This window comes from Urocampus carinirostris, chromosome 16, assembly GCF_059441175.1.
Source record: "Urocampus carinirostris isolate Australia breed hairy pipefish chromosome 16, RoL_Ucar_1.0, whole genome shotgun sequence".
NCBI lineage: Eukaryota > Metazoa > Chordata > Actinopteri > Syngnathiformes > Syngnathidae > Urocampus > Urocampus carinirostris.
Genome location: NC_142364.1, coordinates 151,492 through 163,976, shown reverse-complemented (window position 1 = coordinate 163,976; position 12,485 = coordinate 151,492). Strand labels below are relative to the sequence as shown.

At 45.8% G+C, this 12,485-nt stretch overlaps 1 protein-coding gene across 1 annotated transcript; it reads left to right on the top strand.

Annotated features, from left to right (window-relative positions):
* Nucleotides 1-6,064: 6,064 nt before the first annotated feature.
* LOC148349896 (uncharacterized) lies at nt 6,065-10,980 on the top strand. Its single transcript, XM_088355445.1, has 2 exons — nt 6,065-6,300; nt 8,789-10,980. The coding sequence occupies exons 1-2, from the start codon at nt 6,258-6,260 to the stop codon at nt 10,822-10,824; spliced, it is 2,079 nt and encodes a 692-aa protein (XP_088211571.1). The 5' UTR covers nt 6,065-6,257; the 3' UTR covers nt 10,825-10,980.
* Nucleotides 10,981-12,485: the final 1,505 nt, after the last annotated feature.

The following is a 12,485-nucleotide window of genomic DNA, read 5'->3' as shown; positions in this document are numbered from 1 at the left end:
CTGGCGAAAACATGGATGACGTGGAAAGATGGGTTTTTCATTGTATGTGGACATAACTTTGGTGGAGTCAGACGACAAAATAAAGGTAAAAGTGTTCAAATACCTGATTGGAGAAACCGGCAGGGAACTGGGAAAAAACGCTGGGAACTACGTTCAGCCCAGTAGAGCAAAGGGAGGAAACTTTGGTCAAGCTAATAGCGCTGTTCGACAAACACTGTAATCCTAAACTAAATGAAACGGTTGAGATACAGGTTTTTCTCCAGAAACCAGAACGCCGATGAAACGATTGACAAGAACGTTACTGACTTAAGAGTTCTTGCGGATACTTGCAGCTTTTGTGCTGGAAAAGACTCTGATTAGGGATAAAATAGTGTGCGGAATCCAGGACTCGCACGTGAGAGAGCGCTTGCTGCCCGAGGCAGATCTGATGTTGGGAAGAAGCATCGAACTATGCAGAGCAGCGGATCTATGGAAGGGAAATGTGAAGACAATCGAGAGACAAGTAGGTGAAGAAGTGCATGCAGTTAAGAAAAATTATTGGAGCGCAGGGGCGAAGGTAATTGAGAACTGCAGGTACTGTAGGAAACAAGATGAGTGGAGAAAAGAGCTGTCCTGCTCATGGGAATGTCTGCAGCAAATGCAAGAAAAACAACCACTTTGCTTCCAGATGCAAAACGTCAGATAAACAATCAAAAAGAATACACAGTGTGGCAGAAACCGAGGAGGACTATGAGGAAGTTAAGAGCCTTCGCGCAGAGGGACAGGCGAACCAAGAGGCAGAGGAAAATTGTTCAACAAACTTGCCTGCAGCGGCATGTGGCTGTTAATTGCTCCCGAGTGGCTTTTTCAAAAAAAGTTTGATATTGGAAAAATTTAAGAGTGCTTGAATATGGTTATTAACACCAAATGCCGTTTTCTATCTCCACACGAAGTTGACAAAGTGTTAAGTAAAGTAGTTGGTCTTGTAGTGGGTTTTACTGTACATAATTCAAGTCATTTTCAAGTCATTTTTATTTGTATAGCCCTAAATCACAAAGAGACTCAAAGGGCTTCACAGATTATTACACTATATTACACAGACTATTTTTCAGCCGACGAGAAGAGTAGGTTATTATTCATATGCTATGGAGTAGAAGTGAATTTTAAGTTTAGATTTAAACATTTCCACTGAGGTTGCAGATCGGATCTCAGGGGGAAGAGCATTCCACAGCACCGGTGCCCGGATGGAGAACGCTCTCGAACCAGCAGAACACTTCTTTGCTCTCGGGATCATCAGAAGACCAGCACTCTCAGATCGTAGGCTTCGGACCGGGACATAGTGGCAGATCAGATCTGAAAGATAACAGGGAGCAAGTCCATGTATGATTTTGTACAATACTAAGAGAACCTTGCTTTAGAGAGGAAAGGTAGGTTTGACACAGGTCTGTAATTACTTAATATTTCTGGATCAAGGTTGGGTCGTTTCAGTGTGGGTTTAATAACGGCGGACTTAAAAGCTGCTGGAACTACACCTGAGGAGAGTGATATGTTTATAATATTTAGAACTGAAGGTCCAAGGACGCCAAAAAGACTTTTAATAAGTGAACCTGGGAGCGGGTCGAACTGGCAAGTTGTCGGTTTGGCCGCATTTACCACCTGTAAATTTAATTCACCCACGGAACCATTGTTTAGTCAGCGAGTTCCTAGGGGGACTCTTAATTCGGCCGGCTCGAGCTACTCTCGTGTTTGTTTTGTTATTGCAAGTTTAAATGTCATTAAAGCAGCTTTCGTTGGCACCTTGTTTGACACTCCGCCTACGACTCCCGTCTCTGCTAGCGACATTGGTGACCCCGACATTAGTCTCGTGGAAGTTTCCGAGGCCGTGCATAATACTGAGCATACCGACATGGCATACGCGCCCGTTCTCAAGCTCCCCGAGTTCTGGGAGTCATCGGCGTTAACATGGTTCGCACAAGCAGAGACTCAATTCGCCCTGCTCGGGATCACTGATGATGACTCTCGCTATTACCACGTGGTGTCTGCTCCGGGGAGCTCAACTGCAGCCAGAGCGGTGAGCTTCATCACATCCCCTCCTGAACTGGATAAATATAAGGGACTGAAGGCATATCTCCTCAGAATCTTTGAACTGTTGCATTCTGAGCGTGCTCGACGCCTCCTTGCTATTCAGGGCTTAGGAGACAGTAAGCCATCGGATCACATGGAAATGATGTTAAACTTGCTTGCCTAATTTTCTTTTCACTGAACTTTTTCTGCGTCACATGCCGCCGCATGTCCAGACGGCGCTTGCGAATACAACCATTACAGATCCGCGTGCACTGGCAGAGGAAGCGGACCGGTTTTTCCTGGCCACACATAGATACACACATGAGGTGCTGGCCCCCTACACGCACCTACACACCATCAAGTGCGACGCCCCCAGCCAGCAAGGCACGCGCGGCCACTGACAGGTCTGTGTTACTACCATGCACGTTTTGGGCCCAGGGGGGGGAACACATGGACCTCCATTAACTTCTGCCAATGACACCCCCATCCGCACATACGGGACACGGACAGTGGACGTGTGTTTTGGGGGTCAGCAGTTTACATGGGACTTTGTCACTGCGGATATTGCTTTTCCTCTTTTTGGTGCAGATTTTCTGTGTGCCAATGGATTACTCGTCGATGTGAAAAATGGCCGCCTCGTTGACGCATTGAATTTCTCCTCTCTCGCGTGTGTCCGCGACAAAGGGATTTTTGAGGGTCTGTCCAGCTCTCTCTTGGACGGTGATATTTACCACCGGCTCCTCGCTGAGTTCCCCAGTCTGGCGAAGCCCACCTTCTCAGCTTCCACGACCAGACATGGGGTTGAGCACCACATTGAAACCAAGGGGCCCCCTGTTCATGCCAGGGCCCGACGACTCAATCCAGACAGACTGGCAGCTGCTAAATCCGAATTTGCTGACATGGAACGTCTCGGCATCATTCGCCGATCAGACAGCCCCTGGGCCTCTCCACTACACATGGTCCCGAAACCAGGCGGTGGCTGGCGCTCATGCGGGGACTATCGCCGCCTTAACGAGGCTACCACGCCCAACCGTTACCCAGTCCCGCACATTAAAGACTTCTCTGCACACCTGGCGGGCAAACTTCTCTTTTCCAAGGTGGACCTAGTGCGGGGATACCACCAACTGCCAGTGCATCCCTCAGATATACCGAAGACGGCCGTGATAACTCCATTTGGGTTGTTCGAATTTCTCAGGATGCCGTTCGGACTGAAAAATACCGCTCAGTCCTTCCAAAGGCTGATGGATTCAGTGCTCAGGGACATGCCTTTTGTGTTCGTCTACCTGGACGACGTCCTTGTTGCCAGCTCCTCAGAAGAGGAACACTTGGAGCACCTCAGAGACCTCTTCACCAAGCTCAGTCAGCATGGCCTGATTATAAATCCCGCGAAATGTGTTTTTGGCGTACCCTCCATCCACTTCTTTGGGCATCTCATCACCAAGGATGGGGCTTCCCCCCCTACCGTCTAAGGTAGAGGCCGTCTCCACCTTTCCTCAGCCACCAACAGCATGGGGCCACAGGGAGTTTCTCGGCATGGTGACATTCTACCATAGGTTTATTCGCCGAGCCGCTGATGTCATGCGCCCACTCTACGAGGCCCTCAAGGGTAGGTCACCCAATCAAGCTGTTGAATGGACCGCTGAGAGGACCAAGGCATTCGAGGACACAAAAACCGCGCTGTGCCAGGCAGCCATGCTAGCTCACCCAGCCCCCGGAGCCCCAGTCGCACTGACTACAGACGCATCAGACCTAGCAGTGGGTGCCGTGTTCGAGCAGTGGGTTGACAATGCTTGGCAGCCACTCGCCTTTTTTAGTCGCCAGCTGGTCCCCAGAAAACGTAAATACAGTGCATTCGACAGAGAACTACTTGCCATCTGGTTGGCGATTCGCCACTTCCGTTTCATCTTGGAGGGCCGTGAGTTCATCGTCTTTGTTGATCATAAGCCTCTTACGTTCTCCATGTCCAAGACGTCTGAACCGTGGTCCGCCTGCCAGCAGCGCCATATCGGAATACACGACTGACATCAGGCACATTGCTGGGAAGTCCAACGTGGTTGCGGATTGCCTGTCCAGAGCAACCATCAGCGCTGTGCAATTGGGGCTTGATTATTCCAGTATGAGTGTGGACCAGGCTTCTGATAACGGCGTCCAAACGCTCAAGAGCTCAGACGCTGGTTTGCGGCTGGAGGAGGTTGCGGTCGGAGACTCAGGGGCCAAGCTTTGTTGTGACCTCTCCATGGGTTGGCCTAGGCCGCTTGTCCCTGCTGCCTGCCGTCGGGCTGTATTTGAGGCAATACACGGCCTGTCTCATCCTTGCAGGAAAGCATCCATTAAGCTAGTGGCCCAGAAGTTTGTGTGGAAAGGGATGTGAAAGGACGTCCGGAACTGGGTTGACGTGCCAAAGTGCACCGTCACATCAAGGCCCCATTGGTAACATTCGCCATCCCCGAACGGAAGTTTGACCACGTTAACATTGACCTGGTGGGCCCACTGCCCCCTTCACACGGTTTTACTTACCTCCTGACGATGGTGGACAGGACGACCCGTTGGCCTGAAGCAGTTCCGCTGACTTCCACCTCAGCTGTAGATGTGGCCCGGGCGTTCATCAGCACATGGGTTGCCCGTTTTGGACCCCCTGCAGATCTCTTATCTGACAGGGGCGCACAGTTCACCTCCGAGGTGTGGAACACGGTTGCCTAGAGCCTGGGAGTCAAACTTCACCGCACCACTGCCTACCACCCCCAGGCTAACGGGTTGTGCGAGCGGTTCCACCGCTCGATGAAAGCGGCCCTGCGCGCCAGCCTGACCGATGGGGACTGGGTCGATAAGTTAACCTGGGTCATGCTGGGACTGAGGACCGCTCCCAAAGAGGACCTTCAGTGCTCTTCAGCTGAGTTGGTTTACGGTCAAGTGCTGCGGGTGCCAGGTGAAATAAAGTCCATCTTGCAGGGCACTGCGGGAGCGTTTGTGCCTATCCCCACATCGCGACACGGCAGGCCAGTTTCACGGGTTCCCTCCAACCTGCGCTCGGCTGGTTTTGTCTTCATTCGCCACGATGCCCACCGCGGACCATTGCGCCCTCCTTATGATGGACCGTTTAAGGTCCTGCAGCAAGGTGACAAGACCATGGTCGTGGACATGGGTGGTAGGCCAGAGACTGTCTCCGTGGACAGGGTTAAGCCTGCCCACATGGATATGTCCAAGCCATTGGAACTGGCCCAAGCCCCACGGCGCGGCCGTCCTACTGCGGCACGACCCTCCGCCCCCAGCACCTGTGGGCTCTCCAACTGAGTCCACAAGCTCTCAGCCCCCCGCTGTTCCAGCTCCTTGTACCCGTAGTGGCCGGGTCAGCGTCCCAACCAGGCACAGAGACTTTGACTATGGGTGAATTCTGGGGGGGCTTGTGTAGTGGGTTTTACATAATTCACCCACGGAACCATTATTTAGTTAGCGAGTTCCTAGGGGGACTCTTAATTCGGCCGGCTCGAGCTACTCTCGTGTTTGTTTTGTTATTGCAAGTTGAAATGTCATTAAAGCAGCTTTCGTTGGCACCTTTGTTTGACACTCCGCCTACGACTCCCGTCTCTGCTCGCTACAGTCTCCCTAATTAATACAGATATGCAATAAAATGGAAAGATGATTTTAAAATTATAATTTGACTAAGTTATTTTTTAAAAATATATTGTCATGATTAAGGTATTTCAATGTATAATAGACTATTGACTTGATTACGCTAAACTGTTTCTGCAACCGCGTGACCTTTTTGGAAAATAATGCGGAAACCGAGGAATTACCGTGAGACAAACGTTTCACAATAATTCATCATATAAAAAGAAACAGCAGTTATGATGCTTTGAACGTGACTAAGAAGCAATAATAAAAACATAAATCCAGTTAATATGCTAATTTTCTTTTGTTTTAGTAACTGCGTGTATATTTGAAAAGTTTAGATGTGATAGCAATGCTAGTAGATCAACAACCGGAAGTTGGTGCATTTTCCGGTGGTAAATAGGAAAACGGAACATGTGCTTTTTTTCTATCATAGGGGCCAGACTCTTTTGTTTCGGCAACGAAGTGTTTCGATCCAGTCGCGACAGAAAGCGCAATTTGCCTTAAATGAATCAAGCGAGTGCTTGAAACCTGCGAAAGAGGGAAAGGAATATTCAAAAATAAGCTTCCAATTCCCAAAGAGGAGGTCCAGTCACCACTACAAAATGGCGGTTTGCAAGCAGCTTCGAATTGTGTTGAACAGAGCAGGTTGGTCATTTATTTCCTACTTTGTTACCTTTCACATAATATCCTCGAAATCGTGGGTTTTTTTTGCACGTAAAACGCAATCAGGAGGGTACAGGGTAAAACTCACTGATATAAATCAAAGACGAGATAAGATAGCGCGTTAGAAGGCCGCTTACTGTCGTGCCCACATAGCGGCCACTTACGTTCCCTCTATTCTGCCTGGTGGGTGGAGGAGTTTGTGTTTTTTAAAAAAGATTTGATCGTATTTTTTATTACTAGGACTTTGAAATGTAGAGAAGTTTGATTGGCTTAAATTCAAGTAAGAAAAGTCACGTGGCCTTTGAGAATCTTTGTGATTAAGGGCGATTAGAGGTAAGATCGGGCCCAAAAAAAGCACCCGAGCCCGACGCAGGCCCGAGGGGTAATAAACCCGACCCGGACCGAGCCCGACTAATTAACTGGATTTGCTGGCCCGGCCCGAGGGGCCCGAAATTACATATTTTATTTATAAGGAGGGGTGATTTATGATAACAAATTAAACTCTGCCTTTTGTTACAACATCTAGGCCTAAGTTAAATAAAACTGTATAAACATTTACATCTTTTATATTTCTGTGTCTGCACTGCAGATGTCACATTAAGCGACAATCTGTCATTGACGGTTTTTTTTCGAGGTAGCGAAAACATTTAAGGGCGTCCGTCATTTTGACGACTTGATCATTACTCTGACGTTCATTACTTTTGCCAGGACAGCTTTTTAAATGTCTGATCAGCGCCGAGGTCCCAGTCTTTTTGCTATCGTATGCGAGCAAATTGCCACATTGACACTCAGCGAAGCCAACGCAAGTCTGTGTATCATTTTCTACTATCAATTTGAAATTGCTCCACACTTGACTCTTACCAGAGTGCGTTTTCCTCGTCAGTTCTCCTCTTTTGAGTTTATCCTTAACTTCTTGTTGGTCCGACTCCATATCGGGGATACCAGGCCAAAATCACGCGAATTTGCGGAGGGGAAGATTATTAAGAGGACAGCATTCACGTCACGTGCACAGAGCATGCTCTGGCTCCGTTAAAAGCAATTACAGCTCCTTCTCCGTTTTATCCAAATTATTTATTTTATAACAAGTATTCCTTGGTCTAGTATCCATACATAGTTTAAGTATATATTTTTAATGAACATTTAACACATTATTAATTAATTAAAAAAAAAAAAAAAAAAAAAAAGCAGGACCGAACCCGACCCGACCCGACCGTATGACTGACATTTCAGGCCCGACCCGGCCCGAAATTGCCTCGGGTTCGGGCTCGGGCCATAAATCTTAGCTCTAAGGGCGATACAAATGAAAATGACTTGAAAATGACTTGTTGCCAGAAGGGGGCTCTTTCGGCCCCTAAACGGCTTTTCGCGTTGTCTTGATAGCTTTCATCCACAAATTTGGTTTGAACAAATTTATTGACACTAATAACAGAAAACAATCATGACAATCTCAACAGCAATTAAGCACATTCACAATATTATATTCCAATATGACGTTTTTAACAGCAAACACAAAGTGAGGTTTGAACAACCCTTCTCGAAAATCTTATTAGCAATCAAGCATATTCACAATTTCATTATATAACATCTTTGTTAGTGTCAATAGATTCGTCCAGGCCAAAGTCGATTGTTTTTGTTCTGAACAAATCCACCGACACCAACAGCAGCAAAACAAACACGACAATCTCAACAGCCATCAAGCATATTCACAATTTTGTTATATCTGTCAATATGACATGACGATATGACATTTTAACACTTTTTCTGACATTTTCAACATCAATTAAACAATTTCAGAGTTATTATCTTTTAATAGTAGTTAACCAAAGTGTAAAGGGCAAAACTATTGTGCAAGGGCATAGCTCTGTCATCCCACCCTCCCAAGCAGCATCCTCCAGTCCTCTTTGCGGGTCCTCTCCCTTCTTACTTCTACTTTCCACAACCCAGGCCGTTGCTGCCGGGACCCCCACAGTGTAGCCCCGGTTCCCCACTCCGGGTGGGTGCAGACGATTCTTCTTTATGGTTGCGTCCTAGGCCCGCCGCTCACAGATTGTATGGTATCTACAGCCATTTGGAGCACAGCCACTGGGGGGATCTGCCTGCACCTCCATACCAGCAGGTTAATTACCAACGATCATGTAACCTTAAGCACAAATAGACTTAAAAGCCACACTAGAGAACAAAAGAAGAAAAAAAGCACGAAAAATGAAGCACAAAGCTATGAAAAAAAATAAAATGGCGTCACGGGCAGACGTAAGCAAATCAAGGGATGTCCACAAGGACCGAAACCTAAACACCTGCTTCACTTGAAAATGAACCCCAAAACAGTGAAAGCACATTCCCAGGAGCGCTTTCGCTAACCGCCCCAAAAACATTTTTAAAAATCTATTCATATATTTTGTCATCTCTTTATTATTGTATTTTGTGGTGTATTTGGGACGATACAATACCATGTGTGTCTTGTGTCCCACAGATGTCAGTGAAGAGTTCCTTCTTCCAGTGCTGCAGGAGCCAGACTTTCCCGGCATTAAAAAGGAGAAGGATGATGAGGAGTTTGTTTGTGTTAAAAAAGAGGAATCTTCAAAGGAGTTGCCTGTGACTGAGACCTCATTAACCACTGAGAATCAGGTTGAAGGTGAAGAAAGCAACTGGGAAGAACCTCCATGCAGCAGCTCCCGTCAACACGAGGAAACTAATGATGACGACACGTCAGACTCTGCGCACACTGATGGCGACGAACAGTCAGAAGGCGATATCAAGTGTTCTCAGTGTGGGAAAACCTTTCGACTCAAGCGTCATTTGAAGTTGCATATGGTAATTCACACTGGTGAGAAGCCATTTTCCTGCTCAGTTTGTGGTCAAAGATTTAACCTGAAAGGTAACTTAAACCAACACACAAGAACCCACACTGGTGAGAAGCCATTTTCTTGCTCAGTGTGCAGTCGAAAATTAAGCTCGAAGCAGTCTTTACAAAACCACACAAGAACCCACACTGGTGAGAAGCCTTTTTCCTGCTCAATTTGCGATCAAAGATTCAGCCTCAAATTAAGCTTAAACCAACACACAAGAACCCACACTGGTGAGAAGCCATTTTCCTGCTCAGATTGTGGTCAAAGATTTAACCTGAAACGTAGCTTAGACGAACACACAAGAACCCACACTGGTGAGAAGCCATTTTCTTGCTCAGTGTGCAGTCGAAAATTAAGCTCGAAGCAGTCTTTACAAAACCACACAAGAACCCACACTGGTGAGAAGCCTTTTTCCTGCTCAATTTGCGATCAAAGATTCAGCCTCAAATTAAGCTTAAACCAACACACAAGAACCCACACTGGTGAGAAGCCATTTTCCTGCTCAGATTGTGGTCAAAGATTTAACCTGAAACGTAGCTTAGACGAACACACAAGAACCCACACTGGTGAGAAGCCATTTTCCTGCTCAGTTTGCGGTGAAAGATTTACTATTAGTGGACGTTTGAAAGAACACGCAAGAACCCACACTGGTGAGAAGCCATTTTCCTGCTCAGTGTGCAGTCGAAGATTTAGCTTAAAGCGGACCTTAAAATGCCACACAAGAACCCACACTGGTGAGAAACCTTTTTCTTGCTCAGTGTGCGGTCAAAAAATAAGCTCGAAGCAGAATTTACAATACCACAAAAGAACCCACACTGGTGAGAAACCTTTTTCTTGCTCAGTGTGCGGTCAAAAATTCAGCTCGAAGCAGGCTTTACAATACCACAAAAGAACCCACACTGGTGAGAAGCCTTTTTCCTGCTCGATTTGTGGTCAAAGATTTAACATGAAAGCATACTTAAAACAACACACAAGAACCCACACTGGCGAGAAGCCTTTTTCCTGCTCAATTTGCGGTCAAAGATTCAGCTTCAAATCAAACTTAAACCAACACACAAGAACCCACACTGGCGAGAAGCCTTTTTCCTGCTCAGTTTGCAGTCAGACATTCAGCCGGAAGCGTCTCTTAGAAGACCACACAAGAACCCACACTGGTGAGAAACCTTTTTCTTGCTCAGTGTGCGGTCAAAAATTCAGCTCGAAGCAGGCTTTACAATACCACAAAAGAACCCACACTGGTGAGAAGCCTTTTTCCTGCTCGATTTGTGGTCAAAGATTTAACATGAAAGCATACTTAAAACAACACACAAGAACCCACACTGGCGAGAAGCCTTTTTCCTGCTCAATTTGCGGTCAAAGATTCAGCTTCAAATCAAACTTAAACCTACACACAAGAACCCACACTGGCGAGAAGCCTTTTTCCTGCTCAATTTGCGGTCATAGATTCAGCCTCAAATCAAGCTTAAACCAACATACAAGAACCCACACTGGTGAGAAGCCATTTTCCTGCTCAGATTGTGGTCAAAGATTTAACCTGAAATGTAGCTTAGACAAACACACAAGAACCCACACTGGTGAGAAGCCATTTTCCTGCTCGGTTTGTGGTCAAAGATTTAACCACAAAGGTAGCTTAAACCGACACATAAGAACCCACTGGTGAGAAGCCTTTTTCCTGCTCAATTTGTGGTCAGAAATTCAGCTGTAAGAGTTCCTTAAAATCGCATGTTAGAACCCACACTCGTGAGAAGCCCCTTTCTTACCCTGTTTGCTGTCAAAGAGTTAGCCTCAAAGCAATTTTAAACCAACACACAAGAATCCACACTGATGAGAAGCTTTTTTCCTGTTCAGTTTGCGGTCAAATATTCAGCTCAAAGCAGGCTTTACAAAACCACACAAGAATCCACACTGGTGAGAAGCCTTTTTCTTGCCCTGTTTGCGGTCAAAGATTCAGATCGAAGCAGGGTTTACAATACCACACAAGAACCCACACTGGTGAGAAGCCTTTTTCTTCCGGGCCATGATTTCTGAGTCAAGCCAGAGCTCAGTGTCACACGGGTGGTGGTGAAAAACGGTCACTGTGCTTGAGATGACTTCATTTTTTTGCATTTACATTTAAGAAACCTACCACTGAATGTGCAGATGTGTGTTCTCCTTTAACTAGCTCCACAGGAAGATGTCAACTTCTGTCTTTATTTTTCAACCGCAATTCTATCGATGTCTTTTTTGTTCGTATTGCATCCAAATTGTTGCATGATAGCGCCATCGTATGGTCAATCATTCCTATACAGTAATCCCTTGTTGTATCGTTGTTTACTTCTTGCGGTTTTGCTACTTGGCAGATTTTTATCCTCTATTGTCTTCTGCATTCTTTTTTCTGCTTGCCCGCACGACGATGACATTACAGTTTGAGTTGTACATGTACCTAAAACGTGTTTATGTGTAAAGCTTTTCCAACTTTTCTAAAAGCCATCATGGTATCACAGCGCTCTGGACCCACAAAGCACCAAGACGCAGAGGAAGATAGTTCAACAAACTTGCCTGCAGCAGCATGTGTCTGTTTAGTGCTCCAGAGTGGCTTTTTGAAAAAATGTTTGATAATGGAAAAATTAAAGAGTGCTTGAATTTAGTCATTGACACCAAATGCCGTTTTCTATGTCCACACGAAGGTGACAAAGTATTATCTGAAGTGAAGTGGTTGGTCTCCCTAATCAATACAGATAAGTTAATAACTTTTGTTTGGTTAAAATTTCTGCTAAAATATGTTTGTATAGTTTATGTATAAGTAAACTGCAATGACGAGTCCAACAGTGCCACCTGCTGGTATGGGGTGAGGTTTGGTTTGGCTTTTGATTTTATGAGCAGAATGCGGATATTGTGCGCAGCCTACAGCGCGCTGCTAAAGGTAAGCCACGATCTTTGGGTGCTCCGCAAAAAGTTCATCGTAAACATTAAGACCACAGTTGACAGATCTCTCAACATGCACAGTGGTGAAGTTGATGTTGTCAGAGTGTTTGGATTTATTTTCATTTTGTTTCTGTCGCCATTTAAGTTAGTTTTGTTGTACCAAAATGCTAATTCCCCTTATAGTGTTGAAAGCCAGCAGAGGTGCTAACCACATGTTGTGGATATGTTGTGTGACTCATTGCAGATAAATTGTTCCCCTTTTTACACTAGTTATTGTAATCATTTCTATTTTCTCATATATATAAAAAGGATGATGTTGGTTAAATTTCAGATTAAAGAAAAAATATGTTGAATTCATTGTAAACGTTAAAACCACTGTACGATCTCTTGTTAAAAGTGTCTTGTTAAAATGTATTG

What these genes read in the sequence shown, in the direction of transcription:
- LOC148349896 (XM_088355445.1), top strand. Translation starts at nt 6,258, where the DNA reads ATGGCGGTTTGCAAGCAGCTTCGAATTGTGTTGAACAGAGCAG. An exon ending in AATTGTGTTGAACAGAGCAG is followed by an intron (nt 6,301 to 8,788) that starts GTTGGTCATTTA and finishes TGTGTCCCACAG; the next exon opens with ATGTCAGTGAAGAGTTCCTT.